This window comes from Balaenoptera ricei, chromosome 16 (genome assembly GCF_028023285.1).
Source record: "Balaenoptera ricei isolate mBalRic1 chromosome 16, mBalRic1.hap2, whole genome shotgun sequence".
NCBI classification, from domain to species: domain Eukaryota; kingdom Metazoa; phylum Chordata; class Mammalia; order Artiodactyla; family Balaenopteridae; genus Balaenoptera; species Balaenoptera ricei.
The window spans coordinates 30,862,225-30,876,379 of NC_082654.1; the positions used below are offsets into that span (position 1 = coordinate 30,862,225).

Sequence of the window (14,155 nt, forward strand, 5' to 3'; positions counted from 1 at the left end):
AAAAAGAATAAAATAAAATTTTTTAAATATATATTTTTAAAAAAAAGAAACGCCATAGTGCAAACGTGACAAAAATGGCAACTGCCACTAGGACTCCGTGACCAGGGACGACAGGAAGTGGTGAGGACTATGTGACTTCTCTAAAGGAGACAGTCACTCCTCAGCTACATTGACTGCTACAGACTCAGGGCTCCCAGAGCTTCTGAGTTTTTAGAAAAACTGAATATCTAGAGTTTCCACTGCAATCTCTCCATTTTTAAATATTGGCTCAAAAAATTAATTTAAAGCTTTGCATGCCAAATAAAACACTTCTGCAAACTATCAGTGTGAACCACTATCCTAAAACCAGGAAGACTGTCTAACTCTCTCTGACTTAGCACTTGGCCATGCAACTGCTTTCTCCAACCTCCCATCCTCACCCGTCAAAGGGACATCTTACGGACCTCATCCTTCAGAAGAGCAGGCAGAGACCCCAGCAGTGCCCTCCTCCAAATCTGCCTTCCCCACGTCTAAGGCACCAAGCCCACAGTCTCCAGCCAAGGCAGTAAATGACCCACCTCCCCCAGCAGGGCGTTTTCCAGAGGCTTCCAGAGCCATCCCTGCCCTGGGCACCCAGGACAGATGCCTAGGTCAGCAAAAGGATGGGTGAAGGTTCAGTGGCACCCCTTGAACCAGTGAGTTTTAGCTCAGAGCAAGTTTCAGCTTCTCACTTGGACATAAGAGAACTTTAAAAACCCAGACTTGGAATGTGAGAAGCCACATGGCTCCAGGACCACCCAACCTCTGACCTGGTCAGCTGAGGGTGCTGGGCAAGGCCACCCACCTCGATTGCATCTTTAAACTCCTCGTCAGGCTCGGCCTCCTCAGCCTCCTCCACACTGCCTGGCGTGAGGTCCTGGGGAGAGAGACTCTATTACAGTCAGAGAGATGGTAGCCCTGCCCCCAAGGTAGAGGCCACCTCCCCGGAGCCAGCATCCAGATTTCTCAAAACAATGGTTCAAGGGACTTCCCTGATGGCGTAGTGGTTAAGAATCCACCTGCTAATGCAGGGTCGCAACTACTGAGCCTGCGCTCTAGAGCCTGTGAGCCACAACTACTCAGCCTGTGCGCCTAGAGCCCGTGCTCTGCAACAAGAAGCCACCGCAATGAGAAGCCCGCGCACCGCAACAAAGAGTAGCCCCCGCTCACCGCAAGTAGAGAAAGTCTGCGCACAGCAACGAAGACCCAACGCAGCCAAAAATTAGAAAAAAAAAAATTATTAAAAAAAAAAAAAGAGGGACTTCCCTGGTGGCGCAGTGGTTAGGAATCCGCCTGCCAATTCAGGGAACACGGGTTCGAGCCCTGGTCCGGGAAGATTCCACATGCCGTGGTGCAACTAAGCCCGTGTGCCACAACTGCTGAGCCTGCACTCTAGAGCCCGTGTGCCATAACTACTGAGCCTGCATGCCACAACTACTGCAGCCCGCGTGCCTGGAGCCTGTGCTTTGCAACAAAGAGAAGCCACCGCGATGAGAAGCCCGCGCACGGCTACGGAGAGTGGCCCCTGCTCGCCGCAACTAGAGAAAGCCCGCGCACAGCAATGAAGACCCAACGCAGCCAGAAAATAAATTAATTAATTTTTAAAAAAAAAGAAGAAAAGAAAAACAACGGTTCACGCCTCAGAGGAAATGGCACAACTGCCAGAAAGGAAGAAGTCAGGGGAAAGAGAGCAGCCTCTAACCTAGCAGGACAGGGAGATGGGACCAAGGCCACAAAAGGACGTACAGTGGCTGGAGAGCACTGTGGTTGAGAGCACAGGCTCTAGAACCACAGGGCATGGATCTGAGTCCTGGGCCCACTGCCCCTGGACAACCACTCTGTGCCTCAGCCTTCTCTTCTACAAAGGAAAATAATCTCATTCTCAGAAATAACCTACACCTCCTGGGGTTAATGTCTATAAAGTACTTGGAACAGCAGAGTAAACACTCAATAAAGCACAGAGTAGCTCTTGTTACTAGTTAACTATAGTCATTACCATTAAGCACTTCAGAGGAGATGGGTCTGGGAAGGCGCAGGAACTACAGAGGCCAGCCCAGGAGTTATCTGGTATGAACAAGCTGGTAACAGGGAGGCTGGGCAGCTTGCCCGCAGCAGGCTCTGCCCGGGTGGTTAGGGGCACTCACCTCTGTGGGCGTGGGCGCAGGTGCAGGTGTGCAGTCCGGCAGAGCGCCCTTCCCCCCAGCATCCAACAGTGGCGGGCTCTCAAAGGCACTCTCTTCCTGCTTGGGGTTCATCCGCCGCTGCAGAGATGCCCTATACTCAGACACCACTACCCAGAGCAAGGAGAACAGGGTGGGAGGCAGAATCAGGATGGAATGAGCAGTGCTCTGGGGGTACCCACTACTGCAGCCAGCTGGCCGCCTCCTCCAGCACCCACTCTCGGCAGCAGGAAACAGTCGCCCTCCTAACTCTGAACAAGTCACCTAACCCAAGCCTCATAAACAAGACAGATGTACCAATACCTACCCCATGAGATTGTTAAAGAGAGATTAAATGTAGTAAGTGCCCGATAAATCATGGCTTCTATAATTAATTTCCAACCACACGGAGGAAAACAAGTATAGCAATCACCCCAACATATGTACAGGCCCAGGCTTCTACGGCTCAAGGCCTCTCCAGACTGTTTCAGTGCTTTAGAAGCCAGATGGCAGACAGGTACTCTGGGATCACACAGAGATGAGGCAGCAATTCCTGGGGGGCTGCATCCTGGGAGGCGGATGGCAACACGGGGTAAACATCCCTCCCTCATCTCCCAGAAGCCACCATATCATGTGAGCAGTGATTCATCTGTCTGGGGAAGGGAAAGGGACCCCTAGTAGCAGCCTCCCCTGTATCCCACTGAACATCTGAGAGGCAGAGCCCACCACTCTCCAAGGGAGGACCCTAGTGTGGTGCTGCCCCCTTGTGGAAGGCACAGAAAACAGACGATCAGCCGGAGAGATACCGGGGAGCCCAACCAGCCCTCAGAGCCGGGTCCCATCTCTGTCAGGTTGTCTGGGGCTTACCTCGGAAGAACTCCACATTTCCCAGAAAGAGTGTGCTGTTTAAAAGGGCAAGGACCCAGCACAGCGGCAGCAGATACAGCATGCAAACCGTGCCCAGAAGAGCCCCATAGAACCTGGATTGACAGAGAGGAACCACAGGATCAGAAATTCGTAAGATCAGAAGGAAACTGGTTTAGGGCACACCCACATGGGGGTCTGGGCAAGAAACAGCTATGGGAACAGTTAATAAGCTGACAAGATCTGCTAATCAAACAAGTGGAAAGTAAAGTGAGGAGGAAGGATTTACAACCACCAACAGGTCACAACGGACACGGGCGGGGCCGCCTAAACTGGTCCAACACACATCTCTCCTCAGGATCTAGACTCTGAAGTCTAGAATAAGACAGACTTGGATCTGAATCCCGCTCTGCCACTTCTTGCTGTGTGACCTTATGCAAGTCCCTTGGCTCTCTGAGTGTTACTTCCTTCACATGTAAAATGAGGACTAAGTCTTCCCTGGTGGTCCAGTAGTTGAGAATACGCGCTTCCAACGCAGGGGGCGTGGGTTCGATTCCTGGTTGGGAAACTAAGATCCCCCATGTGGAGTAGTGCGACCAAAAAAAAAAAAAAAAAAAAATGAGGACTGAAATAGCACCTTCCTCATAGGGTTACTACCAAGAGTGAGACAGTACCATGGAAAGCCTTGAGCACAGTGCCTGGCACCAGGGGAAGGTTAAACAAGTATTAGTTGTCATTATTATTCATATACAAAGAGCCTTAAAAACATTCATTTCATTTGATTCAATAGTTCCATCCTAGTAGTCTAAGAAAAAAAAAATTTCAAAAGATTAAAGCTATACCCATAAAAATGTGCACTACAGGGTTAGTAATAAAAAGTAGAAACTAAAAAAAAAAAAAAAAAAGTAGAAATTGACTAAATATATCACAGAATGGTTCCATAAATTATAGTATAATCACCATCTATATTAATATGGTATTACAAGTAATTCCAAAAGCTATGTAGCAACATGGAAAACCAGTTATATAACAATAAGTGAAAAAAAAAGGGTTCTCACATACATTATGAGCTATAGAGAGCATGTGCATGTGACAAACTCTACAAGGCAATCCAAACATGAGACTGGCTGCTATATCAGGGTGGGAGATTACATGGTGAGTTATTTTTCTATTATTAAAATATTATGACCACACCTAAAAGAACGTGTCTAAACAGAAGCAGCGCATTCAAGCACACAAGCCTACGTACAGGTCTGCACACAAGAGCCTAGTGGGCCCTTTTCCCCTGAGCTAGGGCAACAGGAGCCCTCTCGAGGCAGCTGGCTTTGCCTGGGGTCCTCAGGGCAGCAGTGGTGGGAGCGGACGGGCACTCACTGTGAGGACACGGTGGGGTTCTCCCAGTGCAGCACGCGGTAGGCAGCTTCACAAGTGCAGCACAGGCGGCTCAGGAAGGCCTCCAGCTGGATCAAGCTGCAGACACAACATAGGGGGCTTGTGCAAGCTATACGCCCTGCCTCACTGGGAGGGGTCGGAGAGTTTGGGGAAACTTCGTACACTTCAGCCCCCTTTTTTGAACCCTTGCCAAGGTCCCTGCTTTGGTCTCTTCCTAGATGTTGATGTTGGGCTGGCTACTTAACTTTTCCAAGGATGCAGTTTTCCTCTATAATATGAGGAGCAGGGTACCCACCTCCCAGATGCACTGGAGCTGTGAGGGTAAATGTCAGGATGTAGAGCAATGTGTCTCCACCTGGGATGTAAGGTAGACTGACCTGAAGAGTTTTTTTAAATGGATGCCCCCCAAAAGCAAAGAGCACATGCTTGTGAAATGAGAACCCAGATCTTGGTTTCTGAAGTGCTCCTCGGAGAAATGGCTGATTCTAGAACAGGGCAGGGAATGTGCAAGATGAATTTGAACATTCTGTTATACCACAGAATAAGGAAGCACTCAAAAATGATGGGGACATATTGAAAGAACACAGGGGCCAGTTCAAAAGAGCTCCATTGCCAAATCTAGGACTGAGATCAAAATTAACAATGACAATAATAAATTATAACCCATTGAATAAAATTTAAAACTCCTACGTTCATACTGATAATAAGGAAAAGCTCTTTCTTATAGAATGTCAGGTAATAATGACAATTAGAAAATCACCTTTGCAAAAAAAAAAAAAAAAGGAAAAAAAAAAGAAAATCACCTTTGCAACCATCATAGTAATAAATTGATGAAAGTAAGACCTATCAATGGATTTCAGTGTAGTCGGTGTATATTTGATGAGGAACAAGATATTTACAAAGTCTCAAAGTATCCCCCCTCAGATTACTAACTCCAGAGGGTAAAATGAATGGTCACTGTACAGTGGAGAAACCTGCACCAAGGTGACCAAAGTTAATATCTCCCATAACAGACAGTGACATCATGTACCTCTTGATATGAAATAATGACAACGTCACTTGTCACATTCCTGCCAAAAATGCAAAATCTGAATCTAATCATGAGGAACCAAACTACCACAAATGCAGAGAAATTCTACAAAATAATAAACATGTTCTATTTTAAAATGTCAAGTCATGAGAAACAAAGACCAAGGAACTATTCCAGGTCACAGGAGACTAAAGAGACATAAAAACTAAATGTCATGCATGAGTCTGGATTGGAGCCTAGATCAGGAGAAATTTATATAAAAGACCTTATTAATACAAATGGCAAAATTTGATCATGAACAATTATTAGATAATAGTACTAATGCTAATGTTATCAATGTTAAATTTCCTAATTTTGATTACAGGACTTTGGAAATAGAAGAGAATGTCCTTGTTCTTAGAAAATGCACGCTGAAGTATTTGGGGTAAATAGGCAAGATGTTTGTAACTTACTTTCAAATGGTTCAGGAAGAAAAAAAATAATGTCTTAGTGTAGAGAGATAGATGAAGCCAACGTGGCAAAATGTTAATAATTGTTCTATCTGGGTAAAGGGCATGTGGGAGTTCTTTGTAATACTCTTGGAAATCTTCTGTAGGTTTAAAATCATTTCAAAGTGAAAAGGTTTTCTGAAAAACTGCAGATACCCAGGCCCCACTCCAGATAACTAACTCAGAATTTCTGGGGTGGGGCCCAGCCCTCCACTGGTTTATAAGTTTCCTTTGGAGCTCCACAGAGGCCTTTACTGCCCAGGGAGGGATGAGAACCCCTGCTGTATGTCAAGAGAGCCACTGAAGTTGTTACGGTTAATGTTATCCAACAGTCTTAAGATGCTTCCTCAGAAGTACCAGCTCTGTCACATTTAAGGAAGTTCCTCCACAGCGTAGTGATGATGACTAATACTTACCGAACACTTCCTGGGTACCAGACACTCATTTAATTTTCACAACCACCTGTGAGGGAGGCCTATAATTATCCCATTTAACAGATGAGGAACCTGAGTAACTTGCCCAATGTCACAGCGATTAAATGGCAGAACTGAGATTTGAACCCAGGCAGTGGCTCGTGCGTGTGTGTGTGTGTGTGTGTGTGCGCGCGCGCGCGCGCACGCGCGTGCGTGTGCGCTCAGTCAAGACCCTAAACTGTGAAATCAGCTAGATCTGGATTCCCATCCCAGCTTGGTCAATTGCCTTTTTCCTCATCCATAAATGGAGGACAATCATAGTAGCTACCTCCCAGAACTGTTAAAAAGATGAAAGGAAATAACATCCATGGTTTGCCCACTACGATGTCTGGTGCCCAGCAAGCACTCGGTGTGGTGGCAGCTGGTACTGTCCCTGTCCCTCACCTCCCCGGCCCCTTCCATACTCACAAGCTCTTCACCTCAGCTACGGCCTCAGGGCGAGACAGGCGAACTCTCTGCAGGTCCTCCTGCCTCACGCTGTGATACTTCCTCCGCATCAGCTCAGACTCGGGCAGCCGTGCCCGGCAGACCTCCTGAAGGTAGCCCAGCAGGGCGGGCACTGAAATCATCAGGGCACCCACTGAGTACCATGCACCTATGGGCGCGACAAGACTGCAGATAAGCAGAGAGCAGGACCAGGAGCCTCTGCCCGCCCAGATGTCCACGCGCTCGCTCCCTCACCTGCTCCGGGTCTCTGCCCAAAAGACCTCCCCCAACCACCCGGTATGAAACAGAACCTCCCCACCCGGCCTCCAGCCCCTTAACCCAGCTTTGGTTTTCCTCATAGAACTTATCACCGCATGGCAGATTACAGATACGGTCATTGGCTCCTCCGTGAATGTAGGCTCCTAAGAGCTGGGACTTTCCCCCATCTGGTCACTGCTGTAGCCCCAGACCCTTTTTTTAAAATATTAAAAATCACTACACTAGCACACAGCACACAGCAGGTGGCTCGTGCCCTCCCTTCAGAGATGAGGAAAATTAGGCCTTAATGGACAGGTTAAAGAACTTCCGAGGTCACACCAGTGGCCCAGCCAGGATTCTAGCCCAGGGTGGGTCTCTCAGGAGCCTGTGTTCTGACATCGAGCAGACACAGAGGGAGGCCAACTCCGTGGCGAGACAGGCGGCTCCCTCACATGGGCCGCTTCTCAGAACTCCTCCCCACATTCATTCACAAAAAACCCCCGGCCCCTGGTTCTTACCCTCATTCAAGGTGAGGAACAAGATGTTGAGGCCCAGGCAGGTCAGCAAGGAACACAATGGTGTCTGCCACCTACAACACAGAGAGTCCTGGTTACTGAAGACCGCTGCCCTTCCAGCCGGGAAGGGGAGATGGGCACACAGGCGGGTCTTCAAAACCAGGAGCAAGAGGAGGCCCTGGAGCTCAGAGGGTCAGGGAGAAATGAAAAGTGGGTCTCTCACTTGGACAGGCGACCGGGAGAGGAGCTGAGGTCACAGCTTAGGCCCCGGGGTGAGAAAGGGCATCCTCTCAGAACCTGAAGACCTGTAGAACCTTTTCCCAGGAGGAGGAAGAATTTATGAAATTATCTGTTAATGTTATAACCCTGTTTAACCTGTGTTTTGTAAGGTTCTATTCTCTTTAAGAAGTGCCGATGACATTCTTCTTTAAGAGTTTTCCTTTATTCTTTGTATTTATTGAGACAGAGTTGATATGTAACATATTCTTTTTTTACAATTTCGTAAGAACACATGCTTACTGCACAAGACCCATCTAATACGGAAATTGAGAGAACAAAATGTAAAGGATTTCTTTGACCTTATTTGCGACTTTCTCTTATTTCTGTGACTTTGAGAGTTTGTTTTAAACATACATTAATTCCAAAGGAAAGCAAATAATAAAGATTTCATTTCAACATATAAAAAATGAAGACAAAACCAGGGTTGGCATTCCCTCAGCAAACACGCCCAAAGTGAACTGGAACTTTTAGAAGAAAACACAGACCCAGCTCCGACCACCACCAAATGGCAACACAGAAGCCCCCAAAGACGGAGGAAAGAAAATCAGAGACAGGTTGCTGAGGACGAGCAACGCTGCTGGCTTAGTCCTTAATAAAGGACATTTAACAGGGCAAAGGGAGCACAGACGTAATCACGAAGCCACTGACACCTACATTCTAAAGAGCAGTGTCAGTGGATATAAGGTGGGCCCTCAGAGGAGAGAGTCAAATAGAAAAATCAACAGGTAAGTTGAAATGTATTCAGAACTTCAATGCATTTTCTTTTGCTCTAATTGGGATATTTCACAGTTACTAAATGAGGTTAACTAATTTATGGGGTGCTTTTTTTTAAGAAGAGTTATGAGTAAGGGAGTGAAATGACCTCTCTCTGCCTTTGTCTTAAAATTCCACACACTCCAACTACACCACCCTAATTAGGCCTCAGACCCATCTAGTGGCTGCTACCAGGCTAAAAGCAAATTAAAAGTCAGGTCTAAGGCCAATCCCATCTCAGAAATAAAAATTTCACACAGCCACAGAGATCGCTTTCATTTTAAAGCCTCTCTCTCTCTCTTTTTTTTTTTAAAGATCTGTTTATTTTTTGGCCATGCCACGTGGCATGCGGGATCTTAGTTCCCTGACCGGGGATCGAACCTGCACCTCCTACAGTAGAAGCGCAGAGTCCTAACCACTGGACCGCGAGGGAATTCCCGCCTCTCCCATTCTATCTGATGTCTTTACCGACACTTTGGTCATGGAGACCCACCTACTGGAGTAGCTGATCCCAGAAGAGAGAAGTCTTTCAAAAATCTACTGTAGCTCCAGGCTTCAGACCTCATAGGAGCTCAAGATTAGGGGCTTCCATGGTGGTGCAGTGGTTAAGAATCCGTCTGCCAATGCAGGGGACACAGGTTCGAGCCCTGGTCCAGGAAGATCCCACATGCCGCGGAGCAACTAAGCCTGTGCGCCACAACTACTGAGCCTGTGTTCTACAGCCCGCGAGCCACAACTGCTGAACCCCGTGAGCCTATAGCCTGAGGACGAAGAGCAGACCCGCTCACCGCAACTAGAGAAAGCCCGCACACGGCAACAAAGACCCAACGCGGCCAAAAATAAATAAAAATTAAAAAAAAAAAAAAAAAAGAAGCTCAAGATTAGATTAGATCCCTCTGCAAAGTCAAATCCTCTTTACTAAGAAAAGAACAACCAAACACACAAACTAATCCGACAGCCGCTTTCACAGACCAGTGCTCCATCTCCCAGCGGCTCAGAGACCATGAGCTCCTGGGGGCTTTTGAGTCCCGATGCTCCTCCTCCGTCCAGCTTCCTCAATCCCACCACATCCTCAGATTTCTAATTTCATAAAATGGAAAAATCCTAATACATTAGTGCCAAGAAGCACTAAGAGACCAGTGCTGGAAAAGGAGAAGGGCAGGATATATTTAACTTTCGTGCTTTGCCACGAAAAGGCAAAACACACACACATACATACACACGTATATACATACACACATACATCTGCACGCACAGGTGCATGCGTGCGCGCGCGCATACACACACACACACACACACACACACACACACACACACACACAGTAGAAAACGCCAGAAAGCACAGCCCCGTGCTTTCCAGAGCCCACACACTCCCCTAAGGAAGACCACAATTCATTTCAGCTAGTTGGTCTGGTGGGATTATAAAGCGAGCCCCTCCTTACACCATCTCCCTACCCCTTACATCAACAGCATAGTCATCTAAATGTAGAGAACACTGCTCTGGAGCACAGACCAGCTCACCTCTCGGGATGATGCCATCAATTAAAGGGGTTCTGGGGTGAACAAGAAAAACTCAGGGCCTTCGTCAGAGTTAAAAATAAACCTCCCACTATTTCCAGACTGAGGTAAGAATGAATACTCCAGAGCACCCTGAGAGGTTAACCCAACCCTACCCGCCCTTGTCTCCTATCTGTGTCTCTCAGGCATCTGAGATGGTTGAAGGCCTTTAAAAGAATCTGATGAAAACTAGAAGCTTCTCCCTAGAAATACACACACGTGTGCCCACACAACTTTACATGCAGGTTCAGGAGATTCACTGACCCCGAGAGCCCCACCCACAGGCTCTAGATGAAGAACATCTGCTCTTTAGGACAAGCTGGTTTTATGTGACTCCCGTTACAATGCAGTATTAGGAACACATAACCTTTGCACAAAAAAAAAAAAAAATTTTTTTTTTACTCAAATCAAATCCAACCTTTAAGTTTAACTTCCAGTCTGCACCAGGAAGAAGCAGCTACCAGACAAATCTAGGTAGGAAATTCTCCAGCAAGTCAGTGTCGTGAAAGAGACCATTTGATTGAGAAAGACCTAAGAGACATAATAACCACACAGAATGCATGGTGCTGGATCGGAGCCTGATTTGACCAAAACAATGGTAAATGACATTCTTGGGACAACTGAGAAAATCTGAATATGAACTGGGTATAGGGTGACATCAAGGAATCATTGTTAATTGTGTTAGGTATGATGTTACCTTATTTTTTTTTAAAAAGTCATTATTATATAGAGACAAACTAAATAATGTGTTTAGGGAGCAGAATGGTATGTATCTGTAATTTTAAATACTTTAGCATAAGAAATAAAGTGAGCTGAAAGGAGAAAAAAGAAAATTACCAAGGATGAAAATCAAAGCAGAACAGGAACAAAAAAATTTGAGAGCCATAATCCTAAAGGATTAGTGAAAATAGTACCTGCTTATTCGTAGTTATTTGCATCCTAATTTTAATATGAATTATGCTAATGTTGGGAGAGAAGGTAAAAAAAGCCTGCTCCGGATATAGAAGGCCCAATGGTCAAGGCTAGCTAGCAGTCCTGAGGTATGAGCTTATTCAGCCACAAAGAAGAAACCCTGGTGAAAGGCCAGATGGTTCCCAGTGCCTGCCTCTCCTGGGCTGGGCCTGAGACACAGGGTCTAGAATAAGCCCAGAGGCCCAAAGGAACTCCCAGAATTGCTCCTCACCAGCGCAGAAAGGATAACCCAGCCACTGCCTAAGTGGCCAGCACAACTGCAAAGCAGGAAGGCAGAAGGCCCAGCAGGTTAGAGCAAACCTAAATAAAATCTGTACCTGAGCAAATACCGGACACCATCACCTGCATCCTTCAGAGGTTCCAGGTAGATCTCCAGCCTCTTGTAGGAAAGAACCAAGTTGAAAAGATCAAACGCCGGGGACTTGGCAGGAGCAGTTGGAGACTCCAGGGGAGCTTCAGGGACCATGCTGGGGCTCACCTCTGGCCCACACCCCTCTCGCTCTGAGGTCTGCATCCTGTAACCATAAGAATTCCTGACATTTGCATTGCACTTCCAATGCCCAACACACTTCTACTTGCATTATTTCATGCGGTGCCATAATAAACCTGTGAGGTAGGCAGGGCTACAGGTGGAAAGCGTATTTCACAGAGGAAGACACATTCAGCAAGGTGAAGTGAATGACCCAGATAGAGCTGACCCTTGAACAACATGGGTTTGAACTTCACGGTTCCACTTATATGCAGATTTTTTCCAACAGTAAATACTACAGTTCTACACAATCTGCAGTTGGTTGAATCCTCGGATGCCCAACGGCGGATACGGAGGAACCGCGTGGAGGGAGGGTGTACTCTAAGTCATACTCTAATTTTTGACTTCACAGAGAGCGCTCCTAACCCCTGCGTTGTTCAAGGGTCAACTGTATAAAATCCTGCTCTTCTGACTCTCCATCTAATGTTCTTTTCCCCACAGACCCATCAAGAGTATAAACCATAAAGACCAAGCACACGTGGTTGCTGGTGAGAGGCAGCCTGGGGTCTCAAGTAAAACGATGTCCTGAAATATTTTTCTCCCACTCTTTACTTAGTTAATTCCTACTCATCATTCAGGTATCCGCTTAAACACCACTCCTTTGCTCTGAGAAGTCTTTGCCAACACCTCCAGTATGGACTGGGAGAGCCTCCCCAATGCTCCCAAAGGATCATGTACTCACCCTAACAGCATTTATTACACCAAAGCAAAACTCCCTTCTTTCTTGCCAGTCTGCCCCTCTTAACTTTGAGTTGCAGCAGGTCAAAGACTACATCTTCCATTCACCACTGTTTCCGCACACAATGGGAATGTAATAAATGCTCGCTGAGTGAGTGAATTAATTGCCCACCCTCCAGGACCTCAGAGCTTTCTTCCACCCTGCTGCATCCTCTAAACTTTCCCTCTCCCTTCTGTTCTCAACAACCTCCTGAAGCATCCCTGCCCATTACCCGCCCCTTTTCCCCCTTGAACCCAACGGGGCAGTCACCACCTTCCATAAAACCCCATTCCCTTCTCTCTTCTCTGATGGGGAAAGCCACAGAACTCTCACCGTCTCTCCTAATTTCCAAGTCTGACCCAAACGCTAAGCAGTAAATAAAGAGGCAGACCCTTGGCCCACAGCAACAAAAGCCAGTTCCAGGCAAGGGGCTGCGATCTGGGACGACGGGGGAGGAGGGTGTTTGAAGGGGAGGGTAACAAAGGGGCCACCAGAAACCAGAGACCCCCTCAGGCGGAGCTAGGACGAAAGGACCCAAGGCGGGCGCGAGGTAAGAGCCCAGGAAGGGGTGAAGCAGGTCTGCGCCGGCAGAGGCCGGACCATCACCTCTGCAGCCCAGGGAGCCGGACAGGGCCCTGAGACCCAAACCACAGAAGGCCACACCCAAGGTCGCTGGGCCAGCAGGTGGCGGCCCCCGCGGCGTTCTGGCGCCCAACTCCGCACAGTCGGCGGACACACCAGGGTGGTGGTGGGGGGGGGGGGGTGGCACCTCACCTACGCTGTCGCTGCGATGGTGGGGAAGGGGCGGGGACGGCCAGGAGGCACTGATAGGGCCACTGGACCCCGGTGCGTTTCCTCAGGCCCGCCCCACCACGACGCGCCTCTTCCCAAGGCCACTCTGAAGTCGCAGTACTGAGAACCTCCGCCGCCTCCCCGGCCGCCGCTTCCGGGACGCGACTGCTCGGCGGCGGCGTGCCCTTGACGTCATCGCTCCCGCCCCGCCTCCGGCCGGACTCCCGGGTTTAGCTCCGCCCGCTCTAGGACAGGTGAGCGCCCTTGTCCGCACTGCGCCTGCGCGCCTTTTCTTTCTCAGCCAGGATCCTGGGCTCAACCGTAGTCCTGCCCGACAGCGGTTCGCTAAACCCTGGGAGCTCAGGGAACCCCACCCCTCGCTGCCCCCGCGTCGTTTTGGATACCGGCAGGGAACAGTTGGAGAGAAGCTAATCTGAAGAATTTACGTCTGCATCCTCCCCCCACCAAATTTGGCACTTACCTCACCCCCTGGGGACCATGAGCTTACAAAAGGCGGAAACCATATCCCGGCATGCCCGATGCCTAGCAGAGAATGCAATTCCGTTCAGCGTTTCCTGAGTAGCTACTGTGTACAGGGTCCTGGGCAAGCCCTTCCCAATTCAACCCACTTCTCACTGTGTTGCCCGGTTAATCGCCCTTAAAGCATGCATCCGATGCCTTTGCATTAATAATTATAACACTAACATTTATTTACGGAGGGCTTACCAGGCGCCAGACACTGGACTAAGCTCTCTGTAGGCATTATCTTAGCTAGTCCTCCTCCAACAACGCTATTAGGGTTATCGCCATTTCACAGATGAGGAATCTGAGATTTGTCAAGGAACTTCAGTGTCTGTCAGCTAGTATGCAACTGTGAGCTGGGATTTTAACCTCGTGTGTCATCTGACCCTGGTTCCCCCAACCATACCATC

The 14,155-nt window shown here is 48.2% G+C and overlaps 1 protein-coding gene across 7 annotated transcripts in view; it reads right to left on the reverse strand.

Moving 5' to 3' along the window:
- The window catches only part of ZFYVE27 (zinc finger FYVE-type containing 27), a 124,019-nt gene extending 110,599 nt beyond the window's left edge, over positions 1–13,420 (reverse strand). For 2 of the 7 annotated variants that reach the window (XM_059900415.1, XM_059900417.1), the window contains exons 1-8: positions 13,206–13,419; positions 11,502–11,699; positions 7,627–7,697; positions 6,833–7,019; positions 4,416–4,511; positions 3,045–3,157; positions 2,163–2,308; positions 824–895 (exon numbers count right to left, since the gene is read on the reverse strand). In XM_059900415.1, coding sequence (XP_059756398.1) covers positions 824–895; positions 2,163–2,308; positions 3,045–3,157; positions 4,416–4,511; positions 6,833–7,019; positions 7,627–7,697; positions 11,502–11,698 — 882 coding nt within the window. In that variant the 5' untranslated portion in view covers position 11,699; positions 13,206–13,419. Of the gene's footprint in view, positions 1–823; positions 896–2,162; positions 2,309–3,044; positions 3,158–4,415; positions 4,512–6,832; positions 7,020–7,626; positions 7,698–11,501; positions 11,700–13,037; positions 13,126–13,205 lie in introns of those variants that run through there. The other 5 variants (XM_059900418.1, XM_059900416.1, XM_059900421.1 and 2 more) reach the window with 5 other exon arrangements.
- Between the last annotated feature and the right edge of the window lie 735 nt (positions 13,421–14,155).